Source organism: Danio rerio, chromosome 20 (assembly GCF_049306965.1).
Source record: "Danio rerio strain Tuebingen ecotype United States chromosome 20, GRCz12tu, whole genome shotgun sequence".
NCBI classification, from domain to species: domain Eukaryota; kingdom Metazoa; phylum Chordata; class Actinopteri; order Cypriniformes; family Danionidae; genus Danio; species Danio rerio.
The window spans coordinates 33,267,386-33,282,471 of NC_133195.1; the positions used below are offsets into that span (position 1 = coordinate 33,267,386).

The following is a 15,086-nucleotide window of genomic DNA, read 5'->3' on the forward strand; positions in this document are numbered from 1 at the left end:
ATCTTTTTATAGTCCTTTTAGTTACTTAACTATTTGTTTTATTAACAAGCAAAACTATGGGTTGTAATCAGAGCTTAATTTGTGCCAGAACACGCCAGATCCAGATCCGGCACCTCATTTTACCAATCCCCTTCTCAACCACCCTCCTCTTCGACCGATGTTTACTTACACTTTTTTCCGTGACTTTTCAACCTTCTTCACTTTCGTGAGAGACACCTCTCCATCCTCGGGTAACATTCTGGATCTGTTACTCCGATCTGTTCCGGGAACTTGCAATTCACAAATTAAGCACTGATTTTAATGTGTTAGTAAATGTTGAAATTAACATTAACTATGATTAATAAATGCTGTACAAGTACTGTTCATTTCTTATTTATATATGTAAATACATTACCTAACTTTAACTAACGAAAATGTAATCATGCTTACAGGTAAGTTACTTTTTGAAGTGAAGCAAGTTATGGCTTTTTGTTTTGTTTGATATAATGTAAACTACTGCTCAGACGTTTGGGTTGTTAAACATTTCTGATATAAAAAAAAAGACTAAAAATAGTTAACACAATTGGTTGAAAGAAGTGGGTGCAGATAAGGGGTCTATTTGCTGCAGTTACTTTTATTTACAGTAGGCTTCATTTATTCATTCATTCATTCATTCATTCATTTTCTTTTCGGCTTAGTCCCTTTATTAATCTGGGGTTGCCACAGCCGAATGAACCGCCAACTCATCCAGCACATGCTTTACGCAGCGGATGCCCTTCCAGCTGCAACCTATCTCTGGGAAACATCCATACACATACACTACGGACAATTTAGCTTACCCAGTTCACCTGTACCACATGTCTTTGGACTGCTGAGGAAACCCACACGAACGCAGGGAGAACATGCAAACTCCACACAGAAACGCCAACTGTGCTCTCGTGTAAAGTCTTCATCAATTGCCAAAGTTCAGCTACAAAACTCAAGATCACAAAAACAGAGGACACGTGAAAATTACTAGATGTGTTTTTGTTATCGAGGACTCTTTGATGCAGACATGAGTGCAAAACTTTCTCAAGAAGTCCCAGAAGTCATTGCAGCTAAATAAAGAAGGTGGGACATGTAGTATTTTTTATAGATTTATTACTAAGTTCAGAGATATAAATTCTTTATCACAGGAGTTTCCCTAAACGAGACGGTGAAAGTAAACATTTACATAATAAAATCTAATGAAGGCATAAACACATTAAGGGTGTTGAAATTCGTATCAAAATCTGTTTTATTTGTATTGTGCAAAGCATATTTGTAAGGTTTTGTGCGTGTTATATATATTGAAAAAGAGAAAAGCAATAACCATTGTGTAAATGTGTTGAATAATTTTTCGTTAAAAATGTGTGAAGATCACATGACCATCAGGAAGAACGCAGAATCTCATTTCTCACAGGACGTATTCTCTGTTCTCGCGTTCTCCCGAGTTCAATCATCTGAGGTGACCTGGCAAGAATGGTCTTCACAAGAAAGCAAGTCCATTCTCTGCGTTCTTGGAATTGAAAAAGAGCCATTGCCTCTAAACAAAACACATCAGAGAACATAAGAAGCTGCAATCTGTAGAAAAGACAACTACTGACCAAATGAACATAGACAATGAAGAAACATTAAGCACGTGTGCATTATAATCAGTAACCATGATAACAATTTATAATCTAAAACCAAGGCAAGTGTAAGAACTGGATCTAAACATGGCAAAACAAACATAAATAACTGTTTTCTAATTAAATTTTAAAATGTAGTTTATTCCTATGACAAAATTGTTGGATTTTCATTCATAGTTGAATTGCCTTGATTCTCCAGAAATTGATGCACTTATTAATGTCGGTGTTAAAAGTTGTTTCTGTTTCCATGTGTTCACCATTGTGTTTCTTTTTTTGTTGTTGTTGCTTTTGTTCCCATTTTCCCGCAAGGTTTCTTAGGATGCTCACTTTATAATTTACTGTAATTTACTTTTATTCTTATGTATTTAAGCCATGGATTTCTTCTTCTGTGGAAACCATAGTCTGTTTTTCCCCATATGATATTTAATATTATTATTATTACTTGAAAAATTTTCTAACTTACACATGTGATTCAATTGATGCAAAGTATTAATTTTGTCAGAAAATTGTACTGACCAGGGGTGGCTTTTCCAAACCACGATGTAACTCACGTCTGAACTACCATAGTACGATGCATCATTTGGGAAAAGAACGATGTTGTGACAAGTGTTTCCCAAAACGCATAGTTTCTCTGTCGTAGATTATCGCTTGAACCATGTTATAACGTAAAACGCCCATAATGACACTCTAAACGGGGCGGAGAAACTACTTCTTTAGAGAAGAACCCCATCATTTCTTTGTGCAAATTACATTGTTTTACACAAACACGCATTAAAAATAAAATCCAATTTTGGTTTTGGTAAAAACATGCACTCACTTTCCATATTAACCGAATTATATGTAAATGCCACATATAGAGCCTATGTTTCCTTTACAATATTGAGAATATGACATATCCTATTCTAAAACAAATCACTTACAAAAGCTAATACGTATTCTAATATCACACATTAATCATATGAATAAATAAATAATGAGGCTATTTATTATAAAATGAAATTTAATATTTATTATATATTAGGAAATGAAAAAAATCCTAATTTAATAATAATATTAATAATACCAATGATGATCTTGAAGATGATGATGATATTAATTATTATTATTTTTATTATTATGCATTAGAAATAAAAAAAACATAGTTTAATAATAATAATAATGATGATGATGATGATGATTATGTTGATTATTATTATTAAAAAGGGTATTGTTTATTTATTTTTTATTTTTTAGAAAAGTCTACTTTTACAATTTGACACTTGTAAACTCCAGCAGAAAGTTATAACCAGCAGGCCTATGTCATATACAGTACAGGTACTTAATAAATAACCTATAACTTACTATAAATTAAAAGAATTAACGTATGCTTTTTGTTTTTTACAAGCTTTGGAGACGTAACAGAAATTCCGCTTTTAAATAATAGGTGACCTAAAGCTTTCGCTTGAGGCTTTGTTCTAAATTACATCAATGTTTTCATAGTGCACTGCGAAGGGAACACAATTGTAAACATAAAGATCGCTAAAACTGTACTGTAAAAATAGTTTAACTTTGAATAGAAATAGTATAACTTTGAAATAGTATAACTTTGAATGTTAGAGTGTTCTAAATGAATAGGGCATAGGGGGGATAACTGGTAATAGAACACCGCCCGAAACTATGTTTCTAACGACAGCTGCAGAGCTGTAGTTGCGAGTGCTCAAGTTTGTGACGCAGTTTGCAAATGTTTGTTGGACCGATGGATTTGGAAAACGGCAAATCAACTAACTATGCTTGTGATGACAGAACTTGCGACCTTAGTCGGCTAACAATGGTTTTGGAAAACGCACCCCAGGGCTTGACATAAACAATTTTGTTGTTGGGAAAAGCTATTTTATATGCATAAAATTTGACTTTGGCATACTAAAATTACTTAATTTAGATTTTGTGTTATTTTCACATGCCTGCTCATTCATTTCACTTTTTTTGTGTGTTGTGTATGACCTTGCTCAATGAGCATGAGCAAATGATCTGTGAATTCATTGTGTCGCATTGCAATTAGTTGTTATTTCACATGACTTTTCAGAGCTCAACACTAAGGATTTACCTAATTTTTCTGTGGCCACACCAAAAAGAAAAAAAAAGTTAAAACATATATAATTCTTAGCCCAAAATACCTGTAAGCAAAAAAAGTGAAAAACATACAGTGATAATTAAAGAGTGATCACGTAAAGGTGAAAGTGTAAGTGACCTGCTGCTTACAAAAAGACAAATCTGGAGCTCTTGAAAGCTGCAGAACTGTGGGTGCTCAAGCGTTAATTTTGCCCAGTCTATTTAAAAGAGAACCAATCACACCAGTTACGTTTCCAGGAACAGATGCTTCACGAAAGTAACCATTTCGTTTGGAAACTTTTAAACACTTTTAAACTTTTAAACACTCGCGCGCATCACATCACCTAAAATCAGCCTTGACACTGAAGCCCTCGTCAGTGCTTCAGAATTGCCTGTGTCTCAGCGTGCACGTGATCATCTTCTCATTTGGTATTCAATTGCTTTTTTTTGCTTACAAAGTTATTGTTGTCATCTCTGAACATCTCACGCTGAGCCCTCATTGGGCAATTCTTATTGTTGAACTTTGCTTTTTAAGAAAGCTACAATTTAAAAATCTTCAAACAGCAAAAGTGGCTAGTGGGAGTGACTGTCAAACCCGTCACAGCTGAAATCTACCCGCAATTGATAGGTTAGGTGTTGTTGACAAGCCCTGGTACTGACTTTAAATATTTGAATGGAAACATTTTCATTTGATCAGAAATGTTTAATGAAAGAAAGGTTAATGCGGTTATAAATAGGTGTTTTTTTTAGATCTAACTCACTTATCTAGTACAAAGGATCTCACATTGTGGTTTTTAGATTCTAAAACAGGCACATGACGCAATACACATGTGCGTTCAAGGTGGCTACAAGCATAATTTTGCTAATTGATTTTTTTCCAATGTGATTTATCCAATATGGCAAGTACTACAGGCAGAACCTATAAATAGACCTTTCAGTGTAATTGCCTTCAGTGAGAACATATGATTCTCCCAATTAGTATTAGTAAATATCCCTGCGCTCCTAATGAAATCATGCATCATGATGAGAGTGAATGGCCTATTTTTCCTCCAGGGCGGTGAGTCGTTTTACTTATATCTGCCCGTCACTTTATCCCCCTGCACATCTTTCCCTTAAGCGCAATTCACAAGCCTCCTAAATGGCAGCATTTTCCTCATTAAGAATGGTTTAACACCCACGCCGTTGTTAAAAAAGGCCCTTTTTATATTTCGTGGCTACGTGTCCAATTACAATGACAGCGGCAAGGACACAAGGGTGTGTGTGTGTGTGACTCCTGGAGTGTGGTTTGACCGGTTTCTCCAGCGGCTCCTCTCTACCATGTCATCTTTATTACGATGTCAGAGCAAGTAGAGAAGTGAAATTCCCTCTATTCTCTCCCTCCTTCCCAATCATCGGGGCAATCTGCTTCATCAGCAGGTCCAGGCCTGTAGCTGCGGGCGTCTTTAACACCGGTTACACTCACTGATGGGTCACCAGCTTGATCAGACACAGATCCCCAGCCAACATCATCAAGCGGAGATGCTTCTTGCGCTGGGCTAGACATGTTCCCGCTCAGATTGCTGCACTTTGGCTAGATTTACAGATTAAAATAGATCCTGGTTTTACGTATCATTGACTCCAATTTCCAAGCCAATGAAGGTACATTTCAAAACTAGAAGCATGAAGTAAAACTTATCGTTAAACTTATGCATGCACAACATTTTGCAAAAGGCTTGACACTGTGGTGGATATTGTACACTGAAGTTACTCAAAGAACATTTATTTATATAGCTTTATGTTCTTTAATAATATTATCATCACTATAAATACATTTATTTCTTGTTTTTTACAGTTCTGCCTTTTTTCACAAAAATGCAATATATAAATTCACAGTAGCATACATGTACAGCACACCGAAGCCACTTAAAGTACAAAATATGTTAATATGACTATATAATTATTATCTAGCTATTATTATTATCAGAGTGGGGGAAAGTTACTTTTGAAAGTAGTACATTACAATATTGAGTTACTCCCCTAAAAGTAACTAATTGTGTTTAAAAAAAGATTTTAAACCTTTAAAATGTTTAATAACAACATGAACCGTAAGATGAAGAAAAAAACATCTTCAAATCAAAATAAATCTTTGAGCTTTATACATTGAATACATTTCTTCATATGGCCTTAACAAATGTGTAAATTGTTCCCACAATGAAAAAATATTATTATATTACAAAACAGTATTCGCTTCCACAGTAGGCAGTGGCTGCACCTCCACAACAATAAATGCAATAACCATTTTTTTTACTTTTGTTGAATGAATTGTTTTACCTGGAGAATGTGAACTAATGTCAATAATTTAGTAGTTAAGCTGGAGGTATAGTCCAAGTCAAACCAGTTTATTAAATTGTACAAACTTGATGGTTTGCATCTTCAGTACTAACATATCGGATACCCTCACAGACTCTAAATAAACCAATATCCTGAGTTATTCAGTTACTAGACCAGTACACTGACTCATCTGCTGTGAAAAAACAAACCTGATGATGATGATGAATGTGAGCCGACTGTCTCCTCCCTCGCAGCACGTCCTCTCATTCAGTGCGTGATTTAACCTGACTAAGTTCATTTTCTATCCGCAATATATTTTTAAAGCCAATTAAGCATCTTAAAAAGTTACTCGCAGTGCATCTTTTAATGTAAATGGTATAATATTACTTAATTTTTTATGAATATAATTTTTTTTCCATTCTTATCTCACAGTTATGACTTTCTTTCTCAAAAAAGTGAGATATAAATTAATACATTGGCATATGTATAAATATGATTTAACTAGCGAATGTGAGTTTGTATCACTCACTTTTAAAAGCAAATTAAGAATTATGAGACATAAACTGACGATTGCAAGGACAAACCACTGAATTGTGAGATTAGATAAAATTTGACTCTAATTTTATTCTCAATTCCTTTTTAGGTCTCGAATTGCAAGAAGGGATCCCGCTGCAACCAGAAGTTTTCAATAATTGTTGATATTATTACAAAACAAATGCTGTTCTACAATAATTACTGTTTTTTTCATTACTGTAAGGGATATATTTGTGGTTGAGGAAGGGGTAAACATTTATAAAATAGAATTTAGGTATTGGGTAATTTAATAAATATGTATAATTCTTGTAACTTCTGGCTGCTGCTGTATCCCTTCTAGGCACTAAAGTAATGGTATAGAGATTATGTTCACCAATAGAGATAGTTATGACTCACACTGGTTACCACACTGGTAATGCTCTAGTGCAGAGATGCCCAAAGTAGGGCCTGCAGGCCAAAGTAGGCCCATTGTATCCTTGGATTTGACCCACCATACCATCTAGGAATAATGAAAAGGGTTGGGGTGAATGCCTTCATTTGCAGACTTTAATGCAGACATCTTCATTTCTAATTTTACATAATCGTTTTGTTTGTTTGTTTGTTTTTATTGCTAAAAAAAGCAAACTGAAATTAAATGTTTCAATTAAATAATGTAAATGAATTTTGTAAAACAGAAATACTTTAACTCGACAAATAAAGAACTATGCAGAAGGCATCGGCGAGCAAATCAAGGCAAAAACTAGGGTAACTATAATGTTATAAATGAAATTATTTTTGTTTAGACTGTAATATGTTTATTTTATAAAAGCCTAAAAATATTATGCTGTATTAGTTCATATAAAACTATGTTTTATAGTTATTTTTAAACATTAAGTAAATTAAAGGAAATTACCCATGACGCCCAATTGCCTCAATAAAGTTTGTTTTTTGTCCCTTCATAAGAAAAAGCGTGGGCCCCCCTGCTCTAGTGCTTAAACCATGAATATGAAATGAATATGGACGAACATGCTGCTTACTGCTGTTCAGTTATCAAAAGGTAGTCATATGCTGGACTAACTATTCATCATTAATTATTGTAATATTGTTTTTCTGTGATATGTACCAAGGTCTAAATAGGCTGTTGGATTGTTTTGAATGCAATAGATGTGCCATCACAGGTCATTAAAGTTCCCCAGTAATTCCTAAACACCCTGATATGAATGAATAATATATATAAAAAAAACTTCAGTTATAGTAAATAATTGCACTATTATGTTTCCAGAAAGCACATAATTTGTGCACAAACTAAGCCTAAAAGGCAAAATAATAAGGCCAATTAAGGATGGGAAAGATCCATTTCTAAAAGCATAAACATCAAAAAAAAAGTTTTAATTACTATGTACTCACATTTTGTGAAAAATGAAGATGCAGTCAATAGTTGTTTACTTATTGTGTTTTTTAATATGAGCTGTAAAATTATTCCGTTTTGATCTGCTATTTCCAGTAAAAAAAAAAAAGAAAAATAATCACAAGTGCAGTTGCAATGATAGTTTAACAAATTTTAATTGATTAGACTACCATTCAAAACTGCTTTTACTTCATAAGAAATACAGTAATGTGGTAAAGAAATTGTGAAATGCATAACATGTTTTGTAATTAAATATATTTTAAAATGTAAAAATCTGAATTTTTAGTTGACAGCAGTTTTTAAATGAACTAGATGTTGCAATATTTGATATTTTATCAAATTTATTTAGATTATTTTAATTAAATAATGTATTTTAGTAATTTTTTGATTTTAAAAAATCACATTTTTGAGGATTCTTTGATAAAATTTAGTTCAACACAACAACATTTATATGAAATCGAATACTTTTGTAACATTACATAACGTAACAATTATGTAAGAACAATTAAATACCTTCTTGCTGAATAAAAGTATTGATTTGTTTTTTTATTTAATTTTTGAAATCCTGTTCATTATGGAGAAAAAAATACATTTTAATATATTTTCAGTGTATTTAATGTTATATCTAATTTGACCTTTCAATACAAACACCAGCTTCACTTCTGGCTTAAATAGGCTTCATTCTCATAAGTGTACTGGTTGAAATAAGTGTTGAAACAAGTGCTTAATAAGCACTTTAGGCAATCAGTAACTTACTAAGCTGCTGATTTTTCTGGTCTGACCCTGAGCTCAAACAGGGGCAGGAGTTCTAAACTTGGATGTTTTCCCCCATGACTTTTAACTGGCCGTAGACCTAAATGGAGCAGCCAAATGCAATATATGAAATATGAAATACAGAGCCTGGTGACTCATCGGGCCTGGAGGACACTGGGAGCTCTCTAAATCTGTAATGAAGGCTGATGTGCCACGCTTCGAACACAGTCAGCAAGATCAAGCGTGTGTGTGTGTGTGTGTGTGTGACGTCAGAAGTGTATTAATTATTTCTCTTGTCTCCAGCTGTCCCACACCTGGCTGTGATGGTAGTGGACATGTCAGCGGCAAATACGCCAGACACAGGAGGTAAGATCTCACCTCTCCTTCATATCAATGTGTGGACATCCAACTAAAAAAAAAAAAAGGTAAAAAGTCTCTGAATGAAAGCTCTTAGGCACTTACAGAAAAGCTCAAGATCAGTTGCAGGATTAAGTCGCTGAATTTGAATTAGGCTTTCTTTCTTTCTTTCCTTCACTTTTTATACATCAGAAATTGTGAAAGTGCAGCTATAAGATGTGAAACTGCTGGCGTTTACTAAAGTAAAGTGTTTTAACATACTGTGATATGTTTTCTGGACTGTGGCGGTAAAGAATTGAAGAGTGTTGTAATGGACTGGCTTACTTTACAGTACATTAGTTCTCAGCTTTAGCATTTTCTTTTTGTAGCCTAAAACTTTTCTCCATCTAGTAGAGCCCTGTGATTTCTGTAATGTGGATAATGCAGACAGACCAGTCCAATTACTAAAGTGATCAAATCTGTGAATGTTTGTTTGAAACTATGGTCATTTTAGCAAAAGGATTTTCACAGCAGTGTGGCGAAATAAAAGATTGGTGTAACTTTAGGGAGTTATGACAAAAGTTAGTTTTAATATATTTATTTACATTAAAATTGATATATCAAAGTGTTAATAAATATATTATAAAAAGAAAATAAGAAAAAAGTCAAATGTGTCACAGTTGGTAGGTGGGAAAGGAGTGAGGACTCAAATGCGGACTAAAAATGAGTTTATTAATTATAAAATAAATCTAAAAGGCAACAAAAAGCACCCCGAGGAGAAAAGATTAACACAATAAATAAACAAACAAACCTTGACTGGGCTTGCAGGAAAGAGCAGGGCTAAACAGGACTAGACAGGACCAGGCGATAAACAATGTGTGACGAACTGGCACAGAACAGCAAACAAGAGGAGACTATAAAGGGAAAGAATTAACAAACAAACAGGTGAACTGAATAAACTAATAATGGGTTAACAAGGAGGGTGGTACTAGGCAATAGACATGAGAACACATGACATAAAGACATGCTGACAGTACATTTACATTTACATTTAGTTATTTAGCAGACGCTTTTATCCAAAGCGACTTACAAATGAGGACAAGGAAGCAATTTACACAACTAAGAGCAACAATGAATAAGTGCTATAGGCAAGTTTCAGGTCTGTAAAGTCTAAGAAGGGAAGTATTAGTAGTATTAGTATTTTTTTTTTTTTCGGGTACAGTTAGTGTGATATTCAGAGAGGCAATTGCAGATTAGGAAGTGAAGTGGAGACTAAATAGTTGAGTTTTTAGTCGTTTCTTGAAAGTAGCGAGTGACTCTGCTGTTCTGATGCAGTTAGGGAGTTCATTCCGCCAACTGGGCAGATTGTGCGTGAGCATTCGCGAAAGTGATTTCTTCCCTCTTTGGGATGGAACCACGAGGCGACGTTCATTCACAGAACGCAAGTTTCTGGAGGGCACATAGATCTGCAGAAGTGAGAGCAGATAAGAAGGAGCAAGGCCAGAAGTCACTTTGTAGGCAAACATCAGAGCTTTGAATTTAATGCGAGCAGCAACTGGCAGCCAGTGCAAACGGACTAGCAGCGGAGTGACATGTGCTCGTTTATGTTCATTGAAGACCACTCGTGCTGCTGCATTCTGGAGCAGTTGAAGAGGCTTGATAGAGTTAGCTGGAAGCCCAGCTAGTAGAGAGTTGCAGTAATCCAGTTTGGAGAGAACAAGAGCTTGAACAAGGAGTTGAGCTGCATGTTCAGATAAGAAGGGTCGGATCTTTCTGATGTTATAGAGTGCGAATCTGCACGATCGAGCAGTTCTAGAAATGTGGTCAGAGAAGTTTAGTTGGTCATCAATCTTTACTCCAAGGCTTTTCACCATTTTGGATGCAGTAATGGTTGCCCCATCCATCTGGATTGAAAAGTAATGGTGTAGAGTCGAGTTGGCAGAAACTAGCTGGGTATCATCAGCATAGCAGTGGTAGGAGAATCCATGTCTCTGGATGACTGGTCCTAGAGATGATGTGTAGATGGAGAAGAGAAGTGGCCCAAGAACAGAGCCTTGAGGTACCCCAGTGTTTAGATGCTGTAGGTTGGACACCTCTCCCCTCCAAGACACCCTGAATGACCTGTCAGAGAGGTAAGATCTGAACCATTGTATAACAGTGCCCGCAAAGTCCAGTGACTAGAGCGTAGATAGCAGGATCTGGTGGTTGACAGTGTCAAAAGCAGCTGACAAGTCCAGCAAAATGAGGACTGATGATTTAGAGTCTGCTTTAGCCAGTCTGAGATCCTCCACGACCGAGAGCAGGCAGTCTCAGTTGAGTGGCCTTTCTTAAAGCCCCATTGCTTGTTGTCCATGAGATTGTTTTGAGTAAGAAAGTCCAGGACTTGATTGAACACTACTTTCTCCAGAATATTGGCCATGAATGGAAGCAGGGATACTGGTGTGTAGTTTCCAAGTAGCGTATGGTCCAGGTTGGGTTTCTTTAGCAGTGGGGTTACCCTAGCCTGCTTAAATGAAGTGGGGAATAAACATTAGACATTAGAACTTTATTGTCATTGTAATTTTCATACAACTAGATTTGTTAGGCACTGTAGCTCTTTGACATCAGCACAAGAAGGAATATAGAATATTATAGTATAAAAAAGAGGCAACACAAGCCATGAGCTCACGTAAAATGGGACTAGAACACGCAGCCAATGACAGAACTCATTAACTGGCCGCGTGTTCACATGAAACATAACCTTAAATCATGCGGTCACACAGAGTCACATGCTTTGACAACGCCAACACATGATAAATAAAAACACTTACTGTGCACTCACACATGCAACGTACATGTTCCATCCCAGCGCCAACCGAAACCAAAACCAACCAGACTGAGACATTGAGAATGAAACAGCACGCTGCAGACAGAACAAACACAAACACCAGGAAGAAAGTGCGCATCCCAAGCACGTCCGGTCAAGATGCCACTTATACAGTACAAAGATGAATACAATGACAGAAAATCAAATCTAAGAATACTCCAGCCGAGCACAACATACTAGATAAGACAGGACTAGTGTCTGGACTCCAAAACAAGAATTAACAAGACCAAAGTGGCAAAATCCTGACAAAAATGTATTTTTTAAGAGTTGAAGAATTGTGTAATTTGAAATTGTATAAATACAGTATGTGTACTGTAAAATATTAAATAGCTAAAAGCTTCATAACTTCAATTAATTAGAAAAAGCTGTTAATTATTAAATATTAAAGATTAGTCCAAAGAGTTAATAAAAATGGTTATCTCGAAAAAAAAAATTGCAGAAACTTTTTAAAAATATGTCAGGATTCATTTTAACCTATTTTAGCTTGCCACCTTGGTTTAATCCCCATCCTTCAGATTTAATACTGATTTTTATTCATAATCAAGGATCAACACTTTGTGGTTTAACAGAATAGTTGAGCATTTATTTGCCATATTTAATTATGTATTAAATGTTGTTCAACATATACTGTAAAACAGAGGTTCTCAACCCTGTTGCTGGAGATCTACCAGTTTTGGAGCTGAAATGTGCAGGAAGGTAGATCTTCAGCAACAGGGTTGGTCACCCCTGCTGTAAAACATTCATGTCTCTTCAATAGACATTGATTGACCCCCACAGCACGGTATATGCAGAAATATGCAGAAGGACTTTTAATTTTTCAGTAACCTGGGTTATCGCTTTCAGTGAACTGCACCGTTACAATCTTGGGGCATTTAAGGTATTAAATTAAGGTTTCCTTTAAAAATCAAAAATCTCCACTGCCTGATTGATAGACAATAGAAAGTGGGTCTTAAAATGTACAAGAAGGAGTTTAAACTTTCCTGGGACATGTCTTTAAAATGTGAACATTAATTTTACCTCTCTATTTTCAATGGAGTTTCTGCACTCGCCTACTAATCCTGACGGGTGCGTGCATGTAAATGGCTTTTCATCTCATTTTACGCTTGAACAACTAAATAAACAGTAAAGTCTATTTAACTGAATATATTTTAATTTCATTACACCATTGATGCTTTAAATGGAATCGTATAAAATTGAAAAAAAGTCACATTAAGTTTATCAGTGTAGAAAGAAACACTAGCTGTGCATATACCCTATTTATATGGTTTCATATGCAATATTTTTTAAACTTAAAGTATCAAATCTTTGGTGGAACAGACCTCAGATCTCTCAAATTTCACTACAATATTCAATTCAATTCATCTTTATTTCTATAGCGCTTAATGATATCTTAAAATATCCTTATTTCAAAGATAAATGAATGTCTTTTAATGGTTTGGAGAGACATGCGGGTGCATCACATTACAAAGTTTTCATTTTTGCCTTGGAAAACATGAAAACGCTTGCTAAACTGTTGCTACTCAGAATATCCCACTCTCATTAGCACACATTGGGAGTATGCGGAGGCCATCAGATGATAGGTGCGACATCTTTTAATATTATAATCAGCTTGTCAAGCATCTTAGCGAGATTGTGCTGTTTGTTCCCACTTTGACAAAAAAAAAAAAGTATTTTAAGGACAGACTGCGGAAGCAATACAAACGGCACAGTTTCAGACAACTCGAGATAATTAATGTTACTTCAACAGATATAAGTTCAGAGTTTTAAATATTTAGGTATCTGTTATGCTGACACCAATTTATTCCACAAATCTGTGAAGCTAATAGCATCTGATTTGACAACTGTTGTCAAAGTCGAGTTTAACAGTATCTGCTCTTGATGCTATTTACTGTACCTCAGATGAAAGATACAAAATAAAGGAGGCAGAAGAGAAAAGATTGATGGATGCGTCTGCCGTGTCACCTCATCAGCCAAGCCCTGTGAACCACCAACCAGAATTGCATTTGTGCAGCAGACAAATGGTACCTCTAGCAGACCTCTCACTGAAAAGGCAGGGAGAGGGCGAGAGAGTGATGAATTACCCCCAAATGAGAGGGTGGGGAGAGCGCGGCGCTTCCGACTGCGCTGTCAGAGCTCGCTAACATTTGGGGGGCATTTGAGGGAACATTGTGGGAACGGCAGAGTTGTAATGAGGACACTGTGTTATACCTGTGCAGCGTCTGCCGCCCTTTACCACTCCATTAAAAAGTAATAATGACAAAACAACAACAGCGTTTGTCTCCCGCGGCATACATTGGGTTATATCACAGCGGAGGGTCGCAACCTTAATGTATAGTCGTGCCGGCGGTGGTGCAAACTCTTGTAATGTATACATTGTAGGTTTATGTATTGTAATGACCTCTCAGGGCAAAACATTATAGGAAACTGAAGGGTACATCAGAGTTTTCAATTTCATAACGTACACACACACACACATTATGTGCAGAAATGTTCCTTTAGGTATATGGCAGATTGTCACTTCAGCAGTATTTTAAAGGGAATACTTTGTAGTGTTTTTAAAGCTAAAATTTTCATAATAGTACCATAAGGGTGCATACATAATATGCAAAAGTCTCTTTAAGAGGCTGGTGATTCCCTGTTGTATACCTAAGTGCAATTTTGCTTGTTTTTTTGTGTACAGTAGTGTTAATTTAATCAGCTACACTACCTGACAAAATTCTGTTTGTCGATCCCAGTTGTAAGAGCAACAAATAATAACTTGACTTCTAGTTGATCATTTGGAAAAGTGGATTTGTCAGATGAATCATCTGTTGAAAAAATACCAATACAGCAGAAGACCTATTGGAACCCGCATGGATCCAAGATTCTCACAGAAATCAGTCAAGTTTGCTAATGGAGAATTCGTGGTCAACATCAACAGCCTGAGGTATCAAGACATTTGTGCTGCCCATTACATTACAAACCACAGGAAAGGCCAAATTCTTCAGCAGGATAGCGCTCCTTTTCATACTTCAGCCTACACATCAAAGTTCTTGAAAGCAAAGGTGCTCCAGGATTGACCAGCCCAGTCACCGGACAACATTATTGAGCATGTCTGGGGTAAGATAGAGGAGGCATTGAAGATGAATCCGAAGAATCTTGATAAACTTGTAGTCCTGCAGCAACGCTTTCTTTGCCACTCCAG

The 15,086-nt window shown here is 35.8% G+C and overlaps 1 protein-coding gene across 8 annotated transcripts in view; it reads left to right on the forward strand.

Annotated features, from left to right (window-relative positions):
* myt1la (myelin transcription factor 1-like, a) overlaps positions 1–15,086 on the forward strand; it is a 130,706-nt gene that overhangs the window by 45,334 nt on the left and 70,286 nt on the right. For all 8 annotated transcript variants that reach the window (XM_005160722.5, XM_005160723.5, XM_009294757.4 and 5 more), the window contains one exon: positions 9,004–9,066. In XM_005160722.5, the coding sequence (XP_005160779.1) occupies positions 9,004–9,066 (63 nt within the window). The remainder of the gene's footprint in view (positions 1–9,003; positions 9,067–15,086) is intronic.